This window comes from Pleuronectes platessa, chromosome 20 (assembly GCF_947347685.1).
Source record: "Pleuronectes platessa chromosome 20, fPlePla1.1, whole genome shotgun sequence".
Classification (NCBI taxonomy): domain Eukaryota; kingdom Metazoa; phylum Chordata; class Actinopteri; order Pleuronectiformes; family Pleuronectidae; genus Pleuronectes; species Pleuronectes platessa.
In genome coordinates, this window is record NC_070645.1 from 4285560 (window position 1) to 4313165 (window position 27606).

Consider the following 27606-nt stretch of genomic DNA (forward strand, 5'->3'; position numbering starts at 1 on the left):
TGGGGACCAGTCAAACTGTTGTAGAAGAAGAGTGAAGTCCAGTGTGTATATACTGAGGACGCACCACACAACCCATGTGTGCTTTTGTTTGACCTGGAGAGTTTGAAATAAAAAACAAAAAAAATGCTGTACTGTACATTTGCAAGGGATCAGTCTGCTCCCACCCTCACCTAAAATGTTTACTCTTTGATATCTATGTACTGGAAAGGTCAAGTATATTTCTAGAGCAGAATTTGGATTTTATGCAAACTGTTGATCTGTTTTTGTCCGGTAATTAAAAGCAATAAATACAAAAATGAAGTAAGATTTATTGTTATGAACATGTCCCATCCACATCTGTGTCTTGGAAGGTTTCGACCACATGAAGACAATTCTCATGTTTTCATTTGACTAACGTTAATCATTTTATTTAGTTTTAGGGTGAAATTCTATCATTTTCTAAACACTTTGACACGTAGCTTAGAATTTGTTTTGCCTGAACAGGGACATCAAAGTTCTGTATTGTAAGGACTCTAAGAAGAGGACTTGTTGATTTAGCATTTTGTGCTAAATTAATGTTTATAACTGCCAGCCTGGAACGTACAAAAATGAAAATGTTATCCTGAGCATTCATAATTTGTGATCAGAAGCACAAGTACAAAGCTCACACATACACACAGCAGAATGTCTTTCAGAACAACAGGATGTGTTTGTTTTAAACTTCACTGAGTTTTGCTAAAAGAATCTGCAGCAAATCAACTTTTTTAAATGGCCTTTTTATTTCTTGCAAGGATCAATAGCTGTAACAACATTAAGCATACATTTTTTTTAAACCTCTGTTGAAAAAATACCATAGCTGTGCAATAGCGAAATACAATAATTGAATAACATTTTAGATAATTATGTATCAAATTCAATCAAACAAACATATTACTGGTTCAGCAACTGCAAGAGAGGAATGAGAGACACATTGACAAACTAACATCCTCTCTGAACTGTGTGAAGAACTGCAGTTTTAAAGGGATAGGTCACCCAAAAATCTCATTAGTTTACCACTATGCCGATGTTTCCATACTGCTCGCGTGGAGTTGTCCAAGTGTCCCAAAGCCCAGACATTCAAAATCCACTTGAAACAGTCATTTACACCGGTTGAAGTCTCGGTCACCATTTATTTCAATTGATTCGGTTGCAACGCTGTTAACCCCTGACACTCAACACCCCCTCCATCGACATAGTGGTGAGTAGATGATTAGTGAATTTTCATTTTTGGGTGACCTATCCCTTTAAGATGACTGTCTTATTGACACATATGTGAAGGTTACTAGGAGCGGTGTTATGTCAGTATCATTGACAGTTAACCATAAATATTTGATAGCATATCTTCTATCCTAACCAGTCTCACTGGATGTGATAACCAATCAGTCACGCTGTGTTAACAATACACATTGTGTCCCTGTGTGTTCAGCTCCTGTTGCTCTGTAGCGACTCGATGAGACACTTGTTGTACTCGGCCACTTGTTGAGAGACGTTCTTGGCCACCGAGGCGTAGTCGCTCTCCTGGGATTTCGAAGCGATGACTGGTGCTGCAGTTAAGGAAAAATCACTGGGGGAGCAAATAAAAGGGCTTTACCAGAGACACGTCTCACTGAGCCGTTTCCTGTGGAGAAGCCGAGTGGCACCACTCAGCCAACACACACAGCCACAGATAGAGGATACACTCTTTCATCACAAAGTTGTTCTGCTCCAAGTGCTGCCACTTCCTCTCCAGGTTAGCCAGCTACGAAATGAAGCACAGACACAAAGGGGACCGCACATTAGATTGGCATGTGCAGAGCATCACAAGTTTATAATAACATCAAATGTTGAGGTGCTTTGCTCAAGGGCACATCAACAGTGCCCATCGGCTCACTACTGTGTTAACACAAACCCTCACTCTCATGTTGTGCTCCTAATGAGTTAATGGGATCTTCACGGAGAAAAGAAAGGACTGGGAAGAGGAGGTGTCAGTGCTTAACAGAGTTTCTGTCCATTTCGCAGGTTCACTGTTGTAAATATTGTTATTGTATTGACGTGCGCTGCCACTCGCAGTCCAGACGTCTGTCTGTTCTGGGAGAGGGATCCCTCACTACGGCTCTCTCTGTGGTTTCCACCAGTGTTTTCCTTCCTTCTGTTTAGGGCAGACAACACCTTGTTAAGCCCTATGAGACTAACTTTGATTTGGGAATATGGGCTACACCAATAAAATGTGCTGATAGATTGCAAAGGAAGCAAATGTTTTATAAGCCCCTAGCTTGCACAGAATGGAAGTGAACGGGAGGCGAAGGTTGATTGAATGTTCTCAAAATCCTTTAGTGAATCAGGAAAATCCCTAAGTGACAATTTCAAAGACAAAACATGACAGAAACATAAGAAGACATAACATGTTCACAGAGAAACTGTTGAGCGTAAACTGTAACCTGAGCGTGAGTCTCGTTCTCTTGCAGTTTGGTTTTCAGAGCTTCATATTTCTGGTTCATCTCGTCCAGCAGCTGTTTGAATGAATCTCGACGCTGAGTCAGTGACACTCGGTCGTCCTGCAGCCTCTGCAACGCACCAGCAAACACACGGGGGTCCTTAAGCTTAATGTCTGAACTGGAAACAGATTACAGTGTTGGTTTTGATACATCTGATGAAGCTCCTACCTCCAACTACAAACAAATACAGCCATACATATACCTACAGTACAGAGTTGAGAAGCTCTGTCTGTTTCTAAATGTGCACTTTATGATTATCCAGGTCTCCAGCATGACCCGTGTCACCTTCTTCTTGTCCTCGGCTGTGTCTCTCAGGGTGTCCAGGTCTCGGTAGGTGTGCAGCTCAGTCTCCATGGTGCTGACGCGCTCCTTCAGGGTGCTGAGCTCTCCTGTGATCTTCCCCTCCAGCTGCTGCACCTTCTCCAGGTCCTGCTGCAGGCGCTGCGACTCTGGGGGGGGGGGGGGAGAAGTTAACAAGGAACAATTTGCCTGTTTTGTATGTTTTTCATTGTAGGTATCGTCAGTGTGTGTGTGTGTGTGTGTGTGTGTGTGTGCATGTTACCTGTTGTCAGTCCCTTGGCGGTGCTCGCTGATTGGACCACCTCAGTCTCCTTGCTGACCAGCACCTCCTGCATGCTCCTCAGCTCACTGGCCGTCACTGTATCCACCTGACGCAGCCGCAACATGTTCTACACACACAAACACAATCATAGGCTTTCCATCACTTTTCTGGCTCATACGCTTCTGTCTTACTATTCTCTGCCTTCTGTCCACCCTCCATAAACCACCTCCCCCTCCTCCTCCTCCTCCTCACCCTGCTGCTGTGCTCCAGGAGGGAGACAGTGTCCTCCTGGCTCTGCGTCATCTTCTCCTGCACCTGAGACCTGGACTCCTCAAATGACTCCAGGAAGCCTGAAACAAAGGAAGGAAGTTACTGCCACTTACTGGCTGCATGTTACTTTGCAGTGAGGTCTGAAAGATTGAGAGATATTCGGACTCTGGCGACACCTGGTGGCTTCCTCCAGAAAGACACTGATCTTACGTAATTTTGGATATTTAGAATACAGCCTAGAATTCAAACACGATGACACAAAACTGATCCTACAAACTGTGCATCATCAGTTACAATGCAATAATATAATAGAGGACGTTTATTTATATAATTCAGTACATAATATGACATTTGATATTGTCTAGTTCTCCTCAAAATGTTTACTTACGGTCAATTTCCTCCTCTTTCCTCTTCAGCTCCTTGTATTTCTGTTGAACCTCTCCTGATGGAACAAGCATGATAAGAGATGTCATATTATTATTATATCACATTCATACTTTATATGGAAACATTGATGCATCCTTTGACTGTAGGAGTTGCTGTAAATGTCAAGGTGAAAATGAACTGAAAATGTCTGAAGGGATTCGGGCTTAGATACAATTTACATTTCTGGCTTTAGTTCCAGTATAAACATGAAGCAAGCTACATGTTTGTGGTTCAAATCCAACAATCATACAACATTTGGATTAAAAAGGATATGAGAACTCAAAGATATTGAGTCTTTTAATGCAATAAGGGCACTTAATCTAAAATAATATCAAAACTGGAAAAATGTCAACGTAGCTGTGAAATATAGCAAGAAAAAATTATGAATTAAATGTGAAGTTGTTTCAAAGGTTTGAGATGCTCAACTGAAAATAAAATATTAGTTTGAAAAATTTTATTTTTGTAATTTACCCTGAGCTTCCTCTGAGTCCTGCTCCAGCTGTTGGATCTGCTCTTTGATTTGTGTGGTCCGGTCTCTGGTTTCTGTGAGCCTGGACACACACACACAGACACACACACAGATACACACACACGTCACTACGAGGACCCCAAAATAAGTTCAAATCTACAAGGAACTGATTATATGAAAACTTACTGTCTCTCCATGCTGGCAATTTCTTGGTTGTCTTCCTTCACCTGGAAATCAGAAAATCTTTATTGAGTCACTATGTTGAGTCGACTTCAATTAAAACCAGTTCAAACCACATCTCGTGGTCATAATGGAGGATTGTGAGCTGCAGTAGAAAGCTCTAGAAAAAGCCAGTGATTTTACCTTGTGGTAGATATAAAACAGGACAATATCAATATCACTGTTGAATTAAAGGTTATTTGGTGTTAACACAAGTTTATTTGTCGGATTTCGTCGACTTGTTTCTTCTGTGAAGCCGACCTGTTTGAATAGCTTCTCTCTCTCCTCCTGGGGGGAGCCCAGGCTCTTGTGCTCAGCCTCCATGGCTTCACGCTTCCCCTCCAGCGTTGACAGAGTCTCATGAAGACGCACCACTTCCTGCTTTATTTGCGAGTGGGCCAGCTCCTGCACACAATAAAATGTCAAATTTTTCAGACCTCTGACGTTATTTAAAATTCATGTTGATATCATTGGTTTGTTTTCTCCTCTTCATCTGGGTTCAGGTTGTGTTTAGTGAGTAACTTTTTTTTATTATCAGGAATGTTTGGAAGTGAGTAACATATTTCACTGTAGGTTTTATCATCCATGCTGGGTTTACTGATATCTTTTGCATATTTGCTGGTATGACTGTGTAGCAGGTATGTTGATGCATTCTATACACTATTAAAAAGTCCAATGTCTTGGATTTAACTTGAACCCAGAAGGAACCTGTCCCCCCCCACACTCTTAGACCCAACCCACTGCTTCATAGTCCTCCTTCCTGGTCACCAGAAGGTCCAACTCCTCCTGCAGAACAGTGAGCTCCTGCAAAACAAACAAAACACGCAGGCACTGAGAACAAAGGCAAGATGGTGAATAGGATAAGGACAGAAAGATGGTGCCAGTATTAAACTACAGTATGAGTCTCCCTATAGCTAAAATCAAGTTTTTAAACATGTTGCCCTTGTTCCACTTAGATGATGAAAGAAATATTTTTGAGTGAATAAGCAGTCAAGTTCTTCCACCTTAACACTGGAGTAAAGAACTGACAGTCTGAAAAAAACAGACAGCAAGGGATTATATTATGATGATGAAACATAAGAAGCCAATCCTATCAACTGGTGGGTGGGGCTCAGTAGCTGGAAAAGGCTCCTCAGCTGCAGGGTGGGGAGACTGGGAGCAGGGGCGGGGCCATATTAGCTTATTCATAGATCTCAGTCACGGAATAAGGACTGAAGGTGAAGAGTTACATTGGAGCCATTTAATATGTTTTCATAACAAACATTTTGAGTTTTTAAGATTGAGGAACAAAGAAGAGTTTAAGGGGAAGTACTAAGCTCCTGCACTGTAACTTTAAGTATTGTCATTGCAGTGCCATGGATATACTACAATAGCATCCTGACGGTATGCCTGTTATATTAATACAAGCATAAGAGCAATATTATATTCCTTATTCTCTATATAAACTACATTCATACCTGTAACAGTTCCTCATTGGCTGAAGCCATAGTGAAATACTTCTCTTGTTTTGCAGCAGACATCGATTGGACGACTTCATCAGCGACCTGCCTCTCCCTCTTGATCTCCTCCTCAATCCCCCTGATCGCCTCCTCTCGTCTGGGGAGCACACGCACAACAGAGAAGGATACACAGGGTCAAAGGGTGGAAGGGATAAAGTGAGGAAACGTGTCTAAAGACTTGCAGATGCCTTCCTTTCCTTCTCCTCTAACTACTTATGTGTCTCATTTTCATTTCCTTCCATCTAAAACTCATCTGCTTATTTTCTCTTCTCTCCAAATTGCCCTATCTTCTTTCCAACATTCCACCTCCTCTCATTTCCTCCACCTAACTCAAACATGATTTGGACCATCCTCTCACCTCCCTACCATATCTGTAAAATGTTTACTCTTGCTTTCTTTACTCCCTCCTCTCGGTCTTCAACTACTTTCTCCCTGGACGAACAGGCTTTTCTCATTATTCCCATTTATTTATGTCCTGTATTATCTTCACTTTAAATGAAATGCATTTCCAACAAAAAGCTTAAAGATACTTCTAACCAAAGTAAGACAGACAGGGGGAAGTGAGGACAGACATTTCATCAGTCATAAATCGTTAGCTAACAGGAACAGGGTATGTCAGCCTTTGTGTTTTACAAGGAACAAAGGTTGTTTGCTGTGCTGGCTGCATCAGGGTGACAGGTGAATAAAGCTTTATCTTGGTGCCAGTAGACGTGCAGGTAAGTGCCTTCAGTTACTGTAAATGAATATGTAATAGGGACAGATCCGCTTGAACTGATTTGTCGAATCCAATGTAAAGTATTTTGTGTTAATATTTATCTGTGGAAACAAATTGACTTCACGGTTAACATGATTAATCAGATTAAGCTTAATCAGTTGATAAAGACGTGGTTCTGTGTATTTTCCTGTATATTTTCCACACAAGGATTTATACCAAGTTAGTGTCCAAGTAATGCAAGGCAGTTCACAGTTCATAGTACATGTCAATTTACTTCATGAACACAATATCCAAAAGCTCCCTGCTTACAGTGATCGTTATGTAATAATGAAGTAGTTTAAAAGATGGTATACATTGTGCTTCAATTAAACCATCAAGTGAAAGCCAGAATATGAATCTGCAATTATTTTGATAATCATTCAACTCTGGCATTTTTCATTATGTTCGGCTATATTACAGATAAAACTATAATAATTGTTTCCTGCTGCCCTAAAAGGAGAAAAAAGGACACAATAAATTATATTATTCATAATATTTGTTTAAAGTTACGAAAATGTATTTTTGTACGCCAATAAATAATATAATCAACTTGAACCTGTGCTGTGGCAAAGCAGTTTAACCCATTAAGCTCAAATCGAAGTGAAATGTAGGGATACCCTGCATCACCTGTAAAGATAAAGCTACAGAAGAGTCTGTTTTAATGAGGGACTGAGAGTCAGAGCTCAAAACTGACCAGTGGGGAAAACAAAGCTCTCGTGGGTTTTCTCACGTGAATCATATTAGTCTATTTTCTGTGTGAAGCATTAGTTACCAACTGTGTTTTCTATTTGTTAGCATGATGCAGAGGTGCCGGCAACCTCTCCTGCTGCTGTGTGTTACTGCAGTGCTGCTCTTGAATATCCTGGGAGAAGTTGCACAGGCTGCTGGAGTGGATGCTCCGGTATGATACGTTCTTTAACATTTCATCACTTTTTTACATATCTTCTGTGATTGTACGTGTTCATTCAGATTGTTAGTAATGGCTATCCATTCATCCATCAGGATATGAAGAACTTGAGCAGCAAGGCTCTGCAGGTCATTCCCATTAATGACAACAGCTCCAGCGTTACTGAACTGCTGGTCCAGGGGAACCACATCACTCTAAATGAGACGGACCGAGTAGCCCTGGCCTCTTATCCCACACTGGCAGAACTCCACTTGGATGGTAACCTGGTGACTGCTGTACCAGCCAAGTATTTCTCTGTGGTTCCACACCTCAGAGTGCTATCTCTGTCCAGCAACAATATCACATGGTGAATAAGAAAGCACATAAACATTTTAGCCTTTATCGAAATCTGTATTGGATAGTTGCTAATTTGAATAGATCTTAGGTATGTTGTGTTAACACAGTGACATGTCAAAATAGTGTGCTCTTAAAAATGTAAGGATATACACGTAGTTATTTTTTTAATGTTATCTTTGTGGAAACTAGTGTCCTATTTGACGATGCACCTTAGAAGTGTCACTGTAAGAAGTATTACTTACAGTGATCACTACAACTGATTAGACTTGTGGCTGTTGCTATAGCCTGGATCCTGAGGCTTTCGTTGGCCTGGATGTCCTGTCAGAGCTGGACGTGTCCAACAATCGGCTGACACGCCTCCCCACACAACTACTCAGCGGGAAAAACAACCTTCAGGTACAATGCAACCACAATCTAGGAAGATATTCTAGTAAATCCTACGACACAAGCAATATTTCCAGTGTGTATCATCTAGCGTTTTAGCATTTCCAGACAGTTCAGATTAATTTGAGTGACACTGGAAATTAGATAATATAATTTCACATGCCAGTCATATTGATCATTTAACCGTTCATTGACTTGAGAGTTAACACATGAGATTGTGACATTTGTCTCCTCCCAAGTTGGGAAGTCATACCTTACTGATAACTTTTGAAAAAGATGGTGTATTTCATTGAAGGTTTTTCCCCTCATCACTGTGCCAGGCTCTTTTCATTAAAAAGAAACACAATACAACACATACTGTAATCCCTTCATCAGAACTCTATTTACAGTTTGTTAACCAGGGTATTATTCTGACTGATCTCATCTGGTCCCATTAGAAGCTGAACCTAAAGGGAAACCCCTGGAATTGTTCCTGTCCACTGCTGAGCATCATTGGAGAGATCAGAGCAACAAACATTACCATTGGTAAAAATATTTATCATACACTTATTTACTTCAGTTATATATAGAGTTGGGACTGACTTATCCAGCCTGGTGTAGAATTATTAAACTGCCTTGAGTTTTAGGCTCAGATTTGTCTGTGGGTAAGTCAAAAAGGATACAAATGGAGAGACAAATGATTAAATCTGAATAATAGAGAAAATAATAGTTAATATTCTTGAAGGTATTTTACTGCTTACTCATCAGCTTTCTTGTAGTTAGAATCAAAATCATATTTTATTTGGATCACAATTTGTCTCGTAGAGGTTAACAAGCTGCAACAACCTCTGTCCTGAACCTTCATCAAGAGGAAGAAAAAACTACCCCAAACAAACAGGAAGCATTTATTTGTCAGACCTCAACATTACAAAATATATTTTTTACTCTAACCCTCGGTTCCATTGGTGCATGGGAGTATGGACTCTGAGTGGAAATAACTTGGAAATATGGGAGATTATTTATTGAAAATCAATGAGCTGTGATGCCAACAGCTGGTCCTGTGGTCTTGAGTTTGAATCTAACATTTATTCTTTGCAATGAATATGAGTCGCCTGAACATGGTTGGGGTACAGAGAAAAGCAGATGCTCAAGTTCACACTACATGTGTCTGTCTGTGTAGATAAACTCACCAAGACCTGAACTAGACCTTATTTAAAAAACAGTATTTAAAAACCATGGGCTTGTCTTAGGGTACTTTTAAACTACTCAAGTGAATGTTCACTTATTGAATGACTTCTCTGTGAAATGTCTCCACAGGGCCACCCGGAGTCACCTGTTCTTCTCCAGATATACAGGCTGGAAAAGATCTTTTAGAGGCTGCAGCTGTGTGTTACCCATCACCATCACTCGCGATTACTACTGACCAACAAAAACCAGCAACACCAGTCACCTTTCACCAGCCCGGGGCTTCAACCACTACAATGACGACCACACTGTCATCCAGCCAGAACCACAGCTTAAACAATGGTAGGAGAAAGACAGGAATAGATATAAATAATCGTATACATGTAGATGAACAAAAAGGACATGACAAGACTAACGGTCTCTCCTCTCTGTGCTCTCCCTCCAACCTCCACCAGACCAGACGCCGGTGCTCGGCAACACATGGAAGTTCACAGCATGTGTCGTGGCCCTGGCGCTGACAACCTCCATGCTCATTGTATGTGCCATCAAGGGGCCTTCCTTGTACAAGCTCTTCCACAACTACCGTCATCGGCGGCTACACCAACAGGAAGATGACGACGACCACTTTGCCTCAACGGTGTTCTCGGAGATCGGAAGATACAACAACCATCAGACCTTCACCTTTGAGAGACAGAACGGGCGAGGACAGGAGGAGGAGGACGAGGATGGGTATTTCGAGGATCCATACATCAAGAGGGAAGAGTGACATGCTGAAGAGGGGGATTTGTCAGAACCATGAAGGAACACAGAGCCGCTTTAGGGCCCGGTCACACATACGCGAATGTAGCAGTGGTGAACCTTCACTTCCAATTCACTTCCTATCTGTGCCAGCAAGGGGGGCGAATAAAACAATTGCTTACTGTGACGCAGCAAATAGCAGCATGGTTTTGCAAGCAGTTCAACTTTGGTGAACTTTTACCCACGATATTAGCTTTGGATTCACGTGTTTGTGACCGTGCCCTAAGTTACCAAAGGAGCCAGTCACCTTCTTACACAGATGGGTGTTTAAAACGTCAGAATGTTTTTTAGATGTCATATCGAAAGCAAATTAGATACAATTATTTCACTTACTTATTTATTAGCACTGCTAAATACTATCAGTCAGACAGTCACTGTCTTTTAGTGTGAGTTTGTTGTACTGGTGGTGATCCAAGCCATTTCTGCTTTTTGTATCGATTTTATGTTACTCTGTGACATCACAAAGATAATGCAAAAACATACAGACGTGAACATTAAAGCTCTTTCTAAACAAAGTCTTCCTTATTCCTAACCAACAAATCAAACCTAATATACACGATCCAGTCCTATTGAGACGTGAACACCACACAAAGGTATGAAATAATTCTGTACCACGTTCCAGTGGCCTGCACCTTAGTAAATGATCTCCTGCTAAATGAACACTTGAGGCTGTACACAAACAATCCAGTAGTCAAGAAGAGATGTAGAATCTAATTTACTTTAAGGATCATTATTAGATCAATATGATCTACAGTTTATGGAAGGATATAGTATGTACTACAGCACAGGTGAGTTAGGTAGTTTAGCAATCTATAGAGTATATTTGTCAGTGAAAAGTGTACAACACATAATCTTTTTGCTGACTTGCAAGATAATGCGCTCAGGCTAATTACAGAGTCATGTTTGCCCCCGGGCATTTTAGCTTCTTAGTCTTGTTTAGAAGTTGTGAAATGCTTTGAATAATGATTAAAGCAGTAATTGAACTTTGACTTAATACTTACTCCCTCCTCTCGGTGAAGATGCTGTCGATGCTTTCAGCCCCGTTGTCGTTCTGGGCTTTCAACTGGGAAGAAAGGACGGAACGTGGAAGCAAAGAGAGGGAATTCTCATCATATGAGAACTTTCAGGGTTTCAGTCAGAAAGGTTAGTACTTACAATGTTGTAATCATTCATCATTTCCTCCATCTCTGTGTTGGTGTTGAGCTTGTCCACAAGCTGGAATTACAAGAGTTTACACAAACTTAAAAAAAAACCTGTATAATAATATATATACCAATTTTTTTCCCCTTCTTAAATATAGTTCTGATTCGTAACTGATGTTTGGTCATTGCTTTCAGAACACAACAGCCATAGTCAAACATTTACCATCACATATTGCCAATGATCTGCAGGATTTCCTTTTGTGTCACTTAATCAGCTGATGTTTACAGACTTGAGATCTACAGTCACTGGGAGTCATTATGGTTATTTGCATCAGCCAGTTACCGATAATGTAAAATGTGTTTTTACAATCTCTTGTTAGTAAGTTCCAGGATGTAGCAGGTATAACAACTTTTTAACAGCAAGTCAAAATCTATAGAGTTTTCAGCTGCTTACCATATTGTAATCAGCAAGCTGGCCTTGTAGATCCTTAATCTCTGCAGCCAGACCCTCAGCCCTGAGGAAGAAAGAAAATCCCAAAGATCTGGTCACTTGGGGATCTTTTTCATAGGGGGGGGGGGGGGGGGGGGGTGTTATTCAAGTATAATTGATACAGTGTGAACAAAAGCTTGTAAAAATACCACTGACCTCTTCTCGTAGGAGAGGTAGACAGAGTTCTCCTGGTTGTAGTTGTCAATCTCTTTGTGCAGTTTGCTCGTCTCTGTGGTCAACTCATTGATCTTACTCCTGTAGCAATGAAATAATATTCACTTCGGACAATTATGTACCAACAGGGAGTTTATGAATTAGTCCTTTATAAGTCTCTTTGTGGTAACCAACTACAACATAGCCTTTCAGTGGCGAAAATGTTAATTTACCCTACTATGTTCTCTAATGTGGCTATAACCAAAAGCATTTAGAGTATAACAAACTAGTATAGTTCTATTGGATCTGTATTTCCCTTATGTTTTTCTGTCGTATATATATATATTGTACAGTTCAAATGTGTTACCTGAGAAGGCCCAGGTAGTAGGATTTATCCAGAATCTGTCTCTGAGGTCCTGTTGGGGATTGAAGAAGGAAAGACGTTGTCAAGCAAAAGAGAAGTGGGAATTATAATGATGTAATGTCTGTTTTGACATAATTCACAGTTGCCATAAATGTTGAGCCAGTACATGAGATAATGTGAAATGGTACCATGACGTCACTGCATACCTTTCATGCCCGTCTTCATCCCACTGAGCCCCTGTTGGGTGACCGGCCTGTCAGTCACTTTGATCTGTGCTGACAGGACTCCAGCAGTGCCACTTGGGATCCCGCCCCTCATACCAGGATGACCACTTGTACCTGGAACCATCTGTATTGACAAAGAAAGAAAAAAAGATACGACGCTGGAGTTAACCAAAGTTTACCTTTTCAGAAGGTGGACAGTTACCCAGTCTATAATGAGAAAGGAGACGTTTCATGTCAAATAAAACAATGACAAACATAAAGAAAAGGAAGAAGACAAAAACAATCATTGGATACTGTAAAATAATCAAGTAGCCTTGAAGAAAAAGACAATGGAGAAGAATTACACTGCATTAATCTCTCCTTTGTACATACAAGGTGAAGAGCAGGAATTATGTCCCTAAAATACAGCTCCTGGTTGTGCATTTCCCACACAGATAAACATTGCCCCACATTATAACGTTTTGAAGTGGAACTAATTGAATAATTATTAGAATTTGGAAGCAACAGTGCACATGTTAAATAGGTGAAAATTTGCAAAGATTCCACTGTTCTCACATCTGTATGCCAAAACAGGTTGATGTTATTTATATAAAGGTCATCAGAGGTCAGGGACCCGAGGGTTATTTGAGGGCTTTTGGATCTATCTAGTCGATAAATTGATCTGACTTTAACAGAACAAAACAAACTTGTGAACTTTTATCGCACTTTTAAGGCCTTTTGTGTTTTCAGTGATATTTCAAGCACTTGACTCGCATATGTGTATGTATATATGGATATGTCAGGTGTTCGGAATTATTTTCTCCTTTCTTTTAATAAGAACTTCCTCCCACTATACTACCTGTACCTTCAGGCTTTTAAACTTTTTCCCCCTTGATCCCCCTCTTAACCCTCATTTAGAGAGCTCACCCCAGATAGTACTGAATCCAAACTGCAGTGGACTTACCCCAGTTGCAACACGTATAGCTGTTGGAGGAGGTCGGACACCTGTTGGGGGTCTTCCAGCACCAGGGGCCGCAGACCCAGTGCGACTCATTGGACGACCCATGCTGGAGGGAGGACGCTGGCTCGTCATGATGCCTGAAGCACAGCAACAATATGGAGAAATTAAGAGATTAAGATTAAGATACATTTATTTATCCCAAACACATGCAAAGACATGCACAGGCACACTCATGCAATTGTAGGGAAATTTAACCTCTGCTTTTGACCCATCTGGTGCAGGACACACAGAGCAGTGAGCATCCATGTACGGCGCCCGGGGAGCAGATGTTGGGGGAGTAAGGTGCCTGCTCAGGGGCACTAGACAGGGTAGGTAGAATCCTCTTGGATTTTTGGATAGATCAATCCAGGTCTTTTTGTTTTTTCTCCGTGGAGTCGAACCAGAGACGAACCAGAGACCTTTTCTGCCCATAGTCCAAGTTCCTGCCACTAGTCCACCGCCTCTCCCAAATTGACTGATGCACTGATTTTGTTACGGCCATGCAAATCCAATGTAATGAAAATTGTTTGCACACTGACAGACAGGAACAGAGCAATGTCTCCTGCACGTGGGGCTGTTGATCTAGCTTCAATAACCTGATTTAAACATGTTTAGTGTAGTTGTTTTGGGTAACACACAGAGGACAGTTTTAAGGCTTTTAAATCCACACGTGTGGACATGAAAGCTGTCTCAGAAACTATATGATGCCTGATGTGTGAGATTATAATGCATGCATCCCTTATACTTTGCATCACTTGTCTTAGAACCTGCACAACATCTGTATACGCTTGAACAGATGCAGTGTCTGTGTTTAAAAACCTTGTTTTATTGTCCAGCTAAGCTCACCGAGGAAACGAGCTGTCACTCATCAGCCAAAAGCACGAAGTTTGAGGAATTAACCCAAACAATATTAATAACATAGCCGGTAGAGGACTTAAGCTTGACGACCATGTAGCTCTAAGTGTCCAGAAATCATTTATAGCACAATATGCTATTGGAATGCTCGTTCTTTCATTGCTGTAGACACTTTATGTTAGCTTACAGCGCTAGTCTTGTCTACACAGCGTTAAGTCACGTCTGTAACAAAACCAGTCTGGTTAACTACAGCTAAACTCGACTGTTCCTGACTTCGACGTGTTAAAGTGCTGTGTTAGCCGTCCAGCTTGGTTTACCACTAGCTAACGTTAGCTGGTGGACACAGTGTAGCTTGGATGAGCCAGCGAGTGTTTTGTATATGAAACTGAACTCAGTCATTTATACAGTCAGACAGTAAACAACCGCTACACACTTTCCAACAGAGGTGTAGTTTAGTTATTTTACCTGAATGAACCAAACGTCAGCAAACGGTGACTCGGGCAACGCAGCAACTTCAGATGTTGACGGTAACTAAGTAACAGTCTTCTTCTTCTGAATCGAAGGAGCGCGAGGATGTAAAAAGGCGCACTACTGCCCCCATCCTCCAACAGAGGGTATTACACGCAGACCAAGCCCTACCTGTACGTTTCCTATAACGATAGAACGGTTTGTTTGTGTGTTTGTTTGTGTGTATGCTCCTTCAAAACTCCTCCAACGTTCTACTCTTACCTTTCCCCAAACAAGTTTCAGGGGATCAGCATTTCCATACGTTATATATTTTAAGAGAAATCTAAACTCTTTCCAAACCGTTATTTTGAAATCCAATCTTTAACTCCGGAACTTAATTTCCCTCCGAGATCCTGAGGGAAGTATTATGAGACATTTAACCCCCGATTACCATCAACCAAGACCACCGCCACCGAAGATTCAACGAAGAGTAGAACTGATCTCTATGTTGGAGCAATGCAGCAGCAGCACATTGTGAAGAGCCTCAGAGCTGCACTCCTCAAAGCCATCAGTGACATTAAGGCTCTTTAGGATGGATGTTCATCTTTGAAGGAGCACCTCTATGAGTTTTGAGACCCAGATTCTAGTTGTGCACAGTCTTTACCTTCAGGCCTGAGGTCCAGATGTTTGTTTAATTCGACATGTGCAGATGGACTCTCAACAAATTCAGATACATGAGATGTGAGAAATGAGCAAACGGGAAAGGGAGCATCACTGTTTTACAGCTTCTGTTGAGGTCACACTCCATTGCTAAACAAACTGCCTTCGCCTCCAGATGTTTGGTGTCTCAGTCTGCAGTCTTACTTCTCGAGCTATGAAGTTTGGTTACAGTAATTCAGCAGAATACACGATATATAGATTTCTGTTAAAATACATGGTGACGACTTCACCACTGTGTTATACCCAGGTTACAATGTATAAAATAAAATAAAAATAATTATCACAGCAGACATGTTGACAGGCAACAGGAGGAACTACACACAGGTAAAAAATAAAATAAATGAAGGTGGAATCACATTCAGCCACTTCTATCTTGGGGGTCTGGATATTTTGTATAGAGGGTTCGGGCTCATACTGTCACAAGACACTTGAACTGAACACAGCCACCATCAGTGTTGTCTGTAAGAATTGTCTATTTTCCAACTGTAACATGTCAAACATCTGTGGAGCCTGAATGCAACCTTTAGGATTAATGTGCTGGTTCACAGTGGACTGGCTTCCTTATTAAAACAAATAATTGTGACTGTTTAATCACACTTTCTGGCATAAATCATATTCCTACCCTAGGTTAATGTTTGGTCAAATGTTAAATAAAACACATGCAGTCTTTAATTATGGAAGTATTTATTTTCTTTCTGCCTCCACTAGAGGTCAGTGTCTGTCTTAGTTTCTACACATCACTCACTAATGAATTCAGACTTAGAATCTTGGTTTATGCTTTTATGAAAGTCACACCCAGTTAACTTCAGGGGGAAATTACATCACGAGGAATGCATTTCAGTGTTTATCTTTAAATCCTGAAACCACAGTTTAAAAACAGCACCAGCAGAAAACAGTAAAGTCTGAAAAGTGGCGCTCAGACTGAGCTTGGAGTGTTTTCAGTGGCCTTGTCATTTCCCTCTAATTTCTGCTCCCTTAAAGACACACAGTGTCTTAACTGATCTTTTAAAATGTCTTCTTACTCTTTATATTAAGCCATATGATTTTTTATTTTACTTATTTATATTGTTTTTTTCTTACGCTATTGAACACATGAAAACATAAATACCACAACTTCAACAAGCTATTCCCCTGAGGTACAAACAAAGAGGGAGAAAAGACGAGAACCAAAGACAAGAAGGCTCTGTATGTGAAATATTTAATCAAAGCTACTTTGGTACTTAGGACCACATGGCCTTCATGGACCACACATTTTCTCCAAATCACATTCTCTCTTTTAGAATTCCCAAATAGGGCGGCATGGTGGTTAAGTGGTTTGCACTGCTGCGTCACAGCAAGATGGTCCTAGGTCCGGTCAGGGTCTGTCTGGGTGTAGTTTCGATTTTCTGCCCGGGTTTGCCTCGGTTTTCTCTGGCTTCCTCCCACAGTCTGAAGTAATATGTTTGTGATAGTGAGAAGGTTAATTGGAGACTGTAAATTGAACGTAGGTGTGAGAGTGAGTGTGAATGGTTGTTTGTCTCTGCATGTTGGCCTTGTGATGGACCTGCGATGGACTGGCGACCCCGTCTCTCGCCTAAATTCATCTGGGATTGAATCAATCAATCAATCAATCAAATTTTATTTGTATAGCCCATATTCACAAATCACAATTTGTCTCACAGGGCTTTAACAAGGTGTGACATCATCTGTCCTTGACCCTCAACAAGAGTAAAGAAAAACTTCTAAAAACCCTTTTACAGGGTAAAAAGAAGGTAGAAAACATGAATCCAGCCCTCTCCTTATTAAAAGGATCATTGGCAGAGATAATGACTGGATGGGATACCAAACTGGGAGAGCATATCTTTTAGATACAATATCTATTAGCGAAAAACAACAAACACAGCCGTACTTGATACACTGTATGTGAGGAATTGGCTATGGGACGCCGACAACCCTCAGCAGCATAATAACTCCAGGAGGAATTGTATAAAAATAAACTGCATATTTCCTAATATTCCTTAGTATTAGTATTGGTGGCACCTACAGTGCTAGTCAAGTTGACCAACAAGTAGGATTTTTTTGAACCAGTTCTAAAAGAATGATAAAAAATTGTTTTGCAGAGAATGTGCTGAATTCTGTTCAGAAAACTATAAAAGGATAAAATGTACACTTTTATCCTTTCTCATTCTTTCAGAAAACAATATGGAGCCCACTGAAAATCCAATAAATCAAACACGAATGAGAGTTTAGTTTGTTTTATTTAATGTTTATTAATCACATCACTAATTAACAAGTAATCACAATAAACACTTTTTTTTTTCAAACCAAAAAAATAAAATTCAAATTAATGAAAACAAAAGAAGAGAAAACACAAAAAAACATGAGGAGATTCTGCAAATGTCATAGTAAGTCTACCTAACACATCCCATTGTCTGTCAGCATGCTCTGCAGGTGTAGTAGGTGTTTATTAGCGAGTGTTATACTTGTCTGGTACGAGTACATGTAGCAGTACATGAAGTTCTACGTGGCTCCTTGGATCAATTATTACCGAGGATCGTTTATCACACAAGCAAAACCCAGAAGCTACAATTAGCCGCCTAAATCTCAAACGAGGACGTGTTAGGGTCTCGGTGTGTGCGACTCCTCAGGGCAGGTTGCTGCTCGAGTGCAACGTGTGGGAGCCAATATGTATTGATATGCATTACTCCCAAATTACAGGCTTTTTCACTGACCTCTAAACTCAGTGCTTTGTGAACTAAGTTAAACAATATCATGTGATTCTGGTGCGTTAGCTTCAGTCCCATTCATCTTTTTTCAAACGAACATATACAGAGGTCACTGTATCCTTAAAGCGAGAATTTTGAGCTAATCATCTCTTAAGACTGAGTTTTCGGACATCATTTATTAGTGTGTATTCATAAATGTGCACTACAAATATTGTTAAATGCCTCTTGTAATAATTAGGCTCTATGTTGACAGTTTCTAAATTAATCTGCTCTTACAGCATCTTCCATAATATCTGGCTCCATGAGATTTTCTGCGTCTGTTGTATTTGGGTTCAGATCTCACGTCCCTACTGGAAGTCCGCGGCGTAGGTTGTGAAACTGGCTGTCACAAATCAAAAGTATTTCCCCTTCATCCGCGAGTGCACAACCATCACGAGGCTACAGAAACACAACGATAAATACATATACAAAAGCGTTGCGTCTTTAGTACAATATATCTCAAAAGACATTCTTTCAATTCAGTGGCCCCTTTCCAGAGAAAAAGGCAGACCTTTTCAATTTGTCATACTAATAATGAGAATAATAGTCATAATAGCCATGATAAAACGCATACTCCCCGCAAAACCATTAAAGGTACATGGACATAAAAGCTTTTCTGAACAGCCTCGAAACTCCCACCCACCAACCCCCCGGTGATGATCTTGTTTTTAGGGCCGTAAGGGCATGGATAAAATATAGTCTTATAGCGTGCGGCCTCACAAGGAGTGGTGAGTAAAAAAACTGGGGTAAAAGCAAAGCTTAAATGTGGTTGTGGACAGGCACAAGGAAAGCTCCAGCTTGGTGACAGGCGTGGCACAAATTCAGCCGGCAGAAAAGCCCTCAAACATCTGCACTTCAAACATTCCCTGGTTCAGAAGACTTTAATCAACATTTATTGCCTATTACTGTTTAAAAAGAAAAATTGATCTTTGCTTGTTAGCTTTTCACTTTATTAACAAAATAATGACTGAATCGTTTTTTAATGATAGGGTAGGAAAGGTGAGGGCGGTGTATGTCAGCTTATTGCTCATTTGCTTTAATTAGGGGTTAATTTAATTACTTGCAAAAGAGGAGTCATTTAGCTGTTAATAAAACATCATTACTGCAGCACAATGAGCTCTTTTGACACATTTAAGCATTAAGGTGCAATTTAGTTTTGTCAAAGCATTTTATTGATTTAGTGACAATTTGAACAGGAGTGTTTTTGTAGTCGGATATCATCTCTCTGGGACAGTCAATGTAGCTATGTTCTAGAAAAGGCCTTTTCTAGTATTAACATTCATTTTTCTGAAATTCTGTAAATTTGTATCCATAGTCAGATAATATTTCGGTATATATATATATATATATATACCGAATTATTAGTGGGCAATGAGCAGCATGTCATTGATGTATCAGAAATACCTGTAATAATGTTAAAAGGTATTTCATTGCTGTCTGTTTGAGCCATTGAATCGCTGGATACAAATCTGCACCTGGAACTAAATCATTTTTCTAAGAGATGAAACTGCAACCATCGAAGTTCGCTCTGTTCACCACCATATACAAATCACCATGTGAGTAGCAGCACATCGACCGTCTAAGATTATTTCCCCAGATACAAATAAGGTACCAAACCACACAACTTTGAGTCATAATGCACACAGGCTTTAAGCTCCGGGGGGATATTATAGAATCTGGCCATGCATTTGAAAGGCAATTTGAGGTTGAAATACATTGCTACAGGAGAAGAGTATAAAGCCGCATCATGTTCCACTGCCAGTACTTCCACCAAGGACACACAGACACTATTGGAGATGTTTCGTGTCAAGTGCCTAACGACATGCTACTATTACCCTCATGGAGACACCTGAACTTGTGACTACACACAGCTACCAGGAGTGCTTGGTTTACACAATTTCCTTCAAACAGCTGATACCAGGTTGTTTCTTATTTTTTATCAACTATGATATTCTCTCGTTATCATCTCCGTCATTAACTTTAGTTTTTCAGGTATGAAGGTCAGGAGGCACGAACGAGACACACATCCCCTTTAACACTAGAGACGTTTCCTATCCGACGACATCTTCCTCATCTCCCGCTGGACTGTACGCTCACATACAGCTTCTCGAATTTCTAAAAACTTACAGGTTTCTTATTTTGCCATTCATGTAAAGCACACCTCAAATGCTTCGTTTCTGCACCTTCCTAGGAACACCTCCCTCCTCACTTTCTTCCTCCCTCCACATGCCACCTCTTTCCTCACTGAGTCTTGGTTTGAGAAAAATCCTGTGCGTGTTACCAAGATGTTCGGAGTACTATTGGGAAAATAACGAACACCGTATTGCTTATATAGGAAAAAACGTACAATAAATAAAATGAAAACTTGTTTTTAAAATCAAAACCTAAAAGGAAAGACAGAAATAAGAACCGAACTGAACACCGAAGCTCATTTTTACACAACTTTTGTCACTCAAACACATTATCACAAACACAGAGAATAAAGAGTTAAACAGCCTAAAATGTTCATACAGCCTACTTGTTGTCTAGCTTTTTTTTGTTTCTCAGCTTGTTTATGGTAAGTGACGATGACGAGAGGGAGTGATGATGAAGATTGAACAATGGATTACTGTGCACGTTATTGAAGCAGAGAGTAAGTGGTTACTGGGAACAAACAGCCCCTACAGTCACGAGGGGAAGCGAAGCTATTGTACGTGTGTGACAGAAGCCGGAGGTGAGTCTGAAAGGGTTTCCATGCTGCTCGGGAGACAAGTAAACTGCTGTCTGAGGTGTGCAGGAGAGGTGATGCAGGGTCAGAGTCCACCACCAGGTTGTGGGTAAAGAGGATCCAAGTGAAACTCAATGATTCCTATAATAAGGTGCAGCCACAAATGTACGGAAACCTTGCAGTCCCCTAATTTCCCTTCACGTAGATTCCCAACGAGGCTCAAGCTTATTCTATACAGTCATTTCAGCCAAATGCAGGGGATTGGAAAGGTTTGAAGCGGTGAGGGTGACGGCGCATAATGATGAGCTCAGATGTGAGAGAAGAGGCATGAAGCAGAACTATTTAGAAAGGTCACATGTTTGCAACAACAATTTTAAGATGAGGGAGGTTTTCAGAGCTTTAGGGGGGCAAAGAAAAGGTCAAGGTCTCATTGAGGAGCTGCTGCCGTCCCCCTTGACCTCCACCTGGAGACGCAGCAAGGAGGGGGCGGAGGGGGAGCCGTCACAGCAAGCGGCGGCGGCCAACGACTCAAGGAAGGAGCCGCTGCGGCAAGTCTGGGAGGGGGGGGGGGGTTGGTGCTGGCGGTGTAGAGAATAGAAGGAGCCATGTGGGTGGGGTCCACTGTTGTCCTGGGGGGCTGGCCAGGTGACGATGTCGGCGCCGTGGTCCGTGCGAGAGCGAGCATTCTCGCGGAAGTTGAGCTTGAAAGACTCAATCTGCAGCAGAGAGGTTGGATAGGAGAGAGACCGAGAGAGAGAGAGAGAGAGAGAGAGAGAGAGAGAGAGAGAGAGAGAGAGAGAGAGAGAGAGAGAGAGAGAGAGAGAAAGGACAGGGATAAAGGGTTAAATAAAAATTCCATACAAGAAAAAGATTGGGAGAGGGAGAAGATGAAGTTGTGGGGGGGTTGAGATGAGGAGGGCAGAAGGATAGCAGAATTAGATGCCTGTAAGAAATAAAAGTCAAAAGATGGTGGTGTGATCAGGGCCGTGCTGACATTTGGAGTGCAGACAAGATGAACTTTAGCACAAACAGAGACAGTTATACACTGCAGCCACAAAGACATGGGGATGAAAAGTGCTGATGAGGCACAAACATGAACTTACTTGTCTCTGGGATGCTCGAGTCCAGGGCCTGGGGCTCCCGGAGACTCTCGCTCTCACATGGAGCCCCGTCCTTTAGCCCATTCTCGTTGGCAGGGAGGTGCCCAACCTCCCCCGCCTCAAAACTTGGGGCTGGGGCCTGGGTGCCACTCAGGGGTGTCCCATTTCCCTCAGTTGTCTCCTGGCCCCCCTCAGCCTAGAAACACACAGCAGGCCATGTAAATTGGTGGGGATGGGACAACCTGGCTCCAGATCTATATAACCACATTTGTAATGTTTCTTCGTAAAAATCTGATTATTGGTCTTCAGGAACTGATTTTTAAAAACGATAGAAGAACAGTTTAGTGTGTGCTTACAAGACTGAAGCACATGTCTGCTACAACCTTTACAAGATCTGGAGCCAGGCTCAGGTGGGAAAGATGGAATTACAAAAAAGTAATAACACATGAACGCAGCGATAGAAAAGAAAGTCAAGCACATCAAAACAAGACAGATCTGCAGTCAACATGTGTATCAATCTTTGATGCTTTTCTTTCATGTTTCGAGTATAAATAAGTATTCAAGTTAAGCCCTGCATCTTCCTAACACAATGAAGCAAAAGCAAGAGTGGATTGCAGACATTGTTGTTGGTACAAAGAGCTTCAAAGTTGTGTAAATCATTTTTTTTTAAATAGACTTCAGTTAACACAAGGTCTCTATTATCTGACTGCTATTTTTAGTTTGTTCCTGTGATTATGAATCTTCACTGAGTTGGAGGGTGCAGATGAGGACTGGGTGTGTCAAACAGTGTGTGAGGATGAGGGGGAGAGGGAAGGTTGTGATGATGAAACACACATGGACTGAATAGGCTGAGGGGACAGGTGACAACAAAATAAACCATAAACCTCGAAATGAGTTGGACAGGTCAAACTGTTTTAATGAAAGGTATCAACAGCATCTCACGGCTGCTGTGTTAAATCTCAACACACGTCAGTATTGTGCATTGAACACTTTGTAAACAACAATACCGTAGGGATGTTTCTTTAATTTAATAATAGCTCAATTAGTCATGAATGTTTAATGTTATAATAATCGATTAATACTGGAAGCTGGTGCAATGCATAGTTTGTTGCCATCAGGATTACATCAAGTAGTCGCCAATATCATCAAGCTGCAGGTAGATATGGAAACAAATCTGGAACACTTTTTAATGCACTCCATAATGACTATAGAAGTACATCTGAATCCTCATGTGCAAATGTACGGTTCTAACTGCATTGTCATTGTGTGGGCTGGCTCCTGACCGGCTATAACAATAGGTAAAACCAAGGTTGTGTTCATGTGTGATGATCTCACCTTAATGTTCCCTCCACCAGGTGAATGGCTCAGATTGTCAGTGGAGCCCACTTTGGACTGAGCCTTTTCCCTAAAGTTCACCTTGTGGGACCCGACCTTCACGTCCCCGCCACCTGCAGCACACACGAGTATCATCAGTGTGACGAACAAATCCTCACACTTAAAGCAGGACGTGGAAAGCGATGAGGTTTCTACTATTGTTCTTCATAACCAATAAAAAATAAATAGAAAAGATTTTCTTACACATCACTTTATATGTATATGTATATATACTTTTTATTTAGCTAGACTTCTGAAACCAGCTATACTGGTATGTTAACTCATATATGCTTACTGTAAGCAGAAGTGATGTCTCCCTTTCCCTAAATGTTTTTTAGACCATGGATGTTTAAAATATTAAATATACAATTAAAAAAGTCAACCAATGTGTAAGGGTCACTACAAAATGTGAGGTGGGTTGCACACATTTATTAATTACTATACATATGGATCCATCAATACTATGAAACCAATGGGGTCTATTACAACTTTTATCATTGATATATTAATGGACACGTCAGTGAAACAACACAGTTCAACAGCACAACAAACTGCACCATCCACAATGATCTGAAGTACAATCTACTGATTATACAGAGACACTATAATAACTATTACAGCAGAGTCATAACAACATCTTTCAGCTCACCAGGCTTGTACTTGATGTTGTCCTTGGAGCCGCACTTTGACGTCACCTTACTCAAATCCACCTTCTTGTTGAGTATCTGCACCTGTTAAATGTCACACAAGCTTTTCGTTATCATCAGTGATAACAACCAGGCCGGGTGGAAGGTCATAAGAGATACTATCCTCTTGTTCACTTTCATATCACTTTATTGCACCACAAAGTATGACGGCCACTTTCAGGGAAACAAATCTGAGCTTTCAAGAATGGACCAGAAATATTACTAGAATAAAGTTGTAATTTTAAGAGATAAAAACTGATTTTGGATCCCAAAGGAGCAGAACTCCAGTGAGCATGGGTTCTCCTTGCTGTTTATTCCCAAACTTTTTTTTCCCTTTATTCTCAAAATCTCTGAATAATTTCTACTTCAATATGGCCCTAATACTGTAATTTTTTATTATATACATACTGTATATTATCAAAGTCCTTTTAACACCTTTAATTATCATCCTCATAAGACAAGCAGTGATCACAGTATCACCTCCCCCATACAGAGGCAGAAATCAACTGACAAAGAAATCAGATCGTAACTCCAAGATCACATTTCTAAGAAAAAACGCTGAGCATTGGGATTTCAGACATGGTCCTGGCGGACCACATTCTTCAGGCTCACCATCATTGAAATGAACACTTTCATCGAAATCCCATTATAATACCTCACTGCAGTGACATCGAGTCGTACACTTTCTGTAAAGATGGCAGGTAAAGAATTTCAGGCACCATAAGAAGAAGCTGAGGACAGGACAGAAAAACCAGAAATCCCTGATTCACATCAGTGTGGCGACATCACCGTCATCTCAGAACGGGGCCAATCAGAGGGTGTTTGTTTGCTTGACTGGTGTTTAGTGAGTTAGTGGCAGGGCAGGACAACACAAGAAGAGATAAAGGGAGCAGGGGGCTGTGAAGCAGGTTGTGGGCAAGGGGCCTGGTACGTCAGGCTTGCTTGCATGCTGTCCTGTAAAAACTTGAATTCCGTGTGGAGCTTGAATTTGAGGGAATGCCTCGACTCTGCTAAAGGCTGAAAAGCCGGTACGAATGACTGTTGACCCTTATTAGGAGCAACAAGGGGATGGAAATACAAGATTTCTTTGATTCTGCACTCTTACCATCTGCTTAACTGAGTCAAATTGTTGGGACTAATTAGTCCCTGGTTGTGGGCCAGACAGTACTTACATTCCCTCCACCAGGAACATACTTCATATTGTCCTTGGAGCCCAAGCGGGAGGTGACGTGGCTGAAGTCCAGCTTTTTGGAGACTATCTGAACCTATATGGACACAGCATAGCAGCAAGAGGGAAGAGGAGGAGAGCAGAGGAAGATGACGACAGGAGAGGACGTGAAAGGAGAGGAAAAGAGAGGTGATAAGACAAAAAGAGAAGAAAGGAGGATAAAAAGAAGGGTGTAGAGGAGAAATCACCGTCACAGGTCGGGTTAGAAAAGAAAGGACAGGGGAAGTGAGCAAGGGCCACCTGGACAATATGGCTGCAGGTATTTAAACTATTTCATATAACATCGCTATCAACTGCAGGGCTGATAAGATGTCTGACACGATCAATAATAAGAACTGGGAATAATCCAAATATTGTTATATCCAAATGTGGAGAATAGGAAGACAAGAGCCAGTGAAGGCCTCACAGAATCGATTCTATGGATCACACACATGCACCACACGTAACACAACATGTAAACATGTGGAGTCTCAGGACACGTGTTCGATGGAGACACAGGACAATATGTTTAGCACATTTAAACAAACACATGACGGAAACGTTATTTGGGTTATGACATGCAGGTTAGACTCATATTGCTATCAGACAAACCCAAGTGAATTGTTCCTAACATGGTGAACAGAAAAATTGAAAACATTTCTAAATTCAATAAATCATAGGCACATTCTCACACTGCCTGCTTTACACAGAACCATCAACCAGCAGGAGTCATTACGGCAGGGACAAGAGCGTGATCCCTCACCAGGTTTCAACACTGCCTGTACTATTTGACGGTGGTCGAGCCATGAAGGACTGAACCAGTCTCTGCAGCAGTGGGACGATCCACCAACCAGGTACCCCCCTCTTACTGACCTCATAGTCAAACACTGTTCATCACCTCGCCGGACAACACTATGTAAACAACAATTTGCAAAAATGATATCCTGTCATAGAAATGTCTGCAATCAAACAACTCAATGAGCATGAAGAAAATTCTGAAAATGTTCCAATCAGCCATTAACTGTTAAAGCTGTATTATTATTGCAATTGTAAATGTATAAACTCTTTGCAGTATGCTGTAAATATTTGGATGGCTCGAGGGTAACAACACTATGAGAGGACACCACAGATATTTATTAAATATGAAGAGCCATTTCCAGACGCTATTGGTGTTCCTCAGGGTTCTGTCCTGGGGCCCCTTCTATTTATCATCTATTCACTTCCTCTTGGCCATATCTTCCATAGATTTAACATTCATTTCCATTGCAATGCAGATGACAACCAGCTCTACCTGTCCACCCAACCATCTCCATCTTCCTGCCTATGTCTTTCTCTGATTGTCTACAGGAACAAAAATCCTGGTTCTCCTGCAACTCTCTCAAACTCAACAGTGATAAAACAGTTTCTCCTTATTTAGTCTTTCCTTCGCTGTTGTTAATTCCTTAGTTTCTCCTTCCCCTCATGTTAAGAGTCTGGGTGACATCCTTGACAGCACACTATCTTTCCAAGCTCAGATCCATAATGTTACTGGGTCCACATACTTCCATCCGTGTAACATTAATCGCCTCCTCCCTTCCCTCACACCGAAAAGCACCGCCATTCTTGTTCACAACCTGGTTATATCCCGGATCGATTACTGTTACTCCCTTCTTTTTGGTCTCCTTCAAAAATTCCTTCATAAACTTCAACAAGTCCTGAACTCTGCTGGTTGCATCATTTCCAGAACTCTAAATTCTCCACAGGGATATGTGTTTATGTTTGAGAATGCAGTGTGACAGTACAGGATACTAAAAGTATTTTTGCTACTAAAATCACCTTAAAACAATTATCAAACTGGCTTTTCCCCTTAGTTGTTCAATTCAATAAAATAAAAATGTGAAAAGCTGTAAAAGGAAAATTGCAAAAAATATGTATGAATAGTAAAATAAAGTAAAGTAATAAGTGAGAGGAAAGAGGAGGAAAATGTGGTGATGGTGGTGGGGATAGAGAGGGGAACTCACTTTGCCCTGGCTGGTGTCTTTGGAGGCAACAGCCCTGATCTGAGAGGCAGATGACACCTGGGGAGACAAGCCCACCCTGGGTCAAAAACAACAACAACAACAACAACACACCATAACAGCATACAAGGAGAGGA

The 27606-nt window shown here is 41.1% G+C and overlaps 3 protein-coding genes across 11 annotated transcripts in view; 1 reads left to right on the forward strand and 2 right to left on the reverse strand.

Moving 5' to 3' along the window:
* Nucleotides 1-1036: 1036 nt before the first annotated feature.
* ift74 (intraflagellar transport 74) lies at nt 1037-15054 on the reverse strand. The gene is made up of 20 exons (XM_053412906.1): nt 14953-15054; nt 13597-13730; nt 12636-12777; nt 12433-12481; nt 12069-12167; nt 11877-11937; nt 11436-11495; nt 11282-11343; nt 5896-6034; nt 5180-5242; nt 4700-4843; nt 4406-4446; nt 4222-4301; nt 3713-3766; nt 3307-3404; nt 3055-3181; nt 2778-2941; nt 2436-2561; nt 1696-1756; nt 1037-1556 (listed from the first exon to the last, which is right to left on the reverse strand). Exons 2-20 carry the CDS (start codon nt 13723-13725, stop codon nt 1441-1443), a joined length of 1815 nt encoding a protein of 604 aa, XP_053268881.1. The 5' UTR covers nt 13726-13730; nt 14953-15054; the 3' UTR covers nt 1037-1440.
* Nucleotides 5637-10795, forward strand: LOC128426050 (leucine-rich repeat-containing protein 19). Of its 4 annotated transcripts, none has more exons than XM_053412909.1 (8): nt 5637-5821; nt 5952-6093; nt 7487-7592; nt 7694-7944; nt 8219-8330; nt 8756-8843; nt 9615-9824; nt 9938-10795. In XM_053412909.1, the coding sequence occupies exons 3-8, from the start codon at nt 7488-7490 to the stop codon at nt 10246-10248; spliced, it is 1077 nt and encodes a 358-aa protein (XP_053268884.1). In that variant the 5' UTR covers nt 5637-5821; nt 5952-6093; nt 7487; the 3' UTR covers nt 10249-10795. The 4 variants fall into 4 exon arrangements, with proteins under 4 accessions (XP_053268884.1, XP_053268883.1, XP_053268885.1 ...); XM_053412908.1 differs by having other exon boundaries at nt 5955-6093; XM_053412910.1 differs by lacking the exon at nt 5637-5821 and having other exon boundaries at nt 5939-6093.
* A 2818-nt stretch (nt 15055-17872) lies between the features above and the next one.
* LOC128425483 (microtubule-associated protein 4) overlaps nt 17873-27606 on the reverse strand; it is a 97927-nt gene continuing 88193 nt past the window's right edge. For 5 of the 6 annotated variants that reach the window (XM_053412091.1, XM_053412089.1, XM_053412090.1 and 2 more), the window contains 5 exons: nt 27473-27529; nt 24229-24310; nt 23541-23653; nt 22209-22401; nt 17873-22048 (listed from right to left, as the gene is read on the reverse strand). In XM_053412091.1, the coding sequence (XP_053268066.1) occupies nt 22041-22048; nt 22209-22401; nt 23541-23653; nt 24229-24310; nt 27473-27529 (453 nt within the window). In that variant the 3' untranslated portion in view covers nt 17873-22040. The remainder of the gene's footprint in view (nt 22049-22208; nt 22402-23540; nt 23654-24228; nt 24311-27472; nt 27530-27606) is intronic. The other variant, XM_053412088.1, reaches the window with a different exon arrangement.

Bases quoted from the DNA above. Each gene is read 5' to 3' on its own strand.
- ift74 (XM_053412906.1), bottom strand. From the start codon at position 13,725: ATGACGAGCCAGCGTCCTCCCTCCAGCATGGGTCGTCCAATGAGTCGC. The intron at 12,168-12,432 runs GTAACACATTTG...TCATTGCTACAG, and splicing joins TACTACCTGGGCCTTCTCAG to GAGTAAGATCAATGAGTTGA. The intron at 11,344-11,435 runs GTAAGTACTAAC...CTTTCTTCCCAG, and splicing joins TGATGAATGATTACAACATT to TTGAAAGCCCAGAACGACAA.
- LOC128426050 (XM_053412909.1), top strand. From the start codon at position 7,488: ATGATGCAGAGGTGCCGGCAACCTCTCCTGCTGCTGTGTGTTACTGCA. The intron at 7,593-7,693 runs GTATGATACGTT...TTCATCCATCAG, and splicing joins CTGCTGGAGTGGATGCTCCG to GATATGAAGAACTTGAGCAG. The intron at 8,331-8,755 runs GTACAATGCAAC...TGGTCCCATTAG, and splicing joins GCGGGAAAAACAACCTTCAG to AAGCTGAACCTAAAGGGAAA.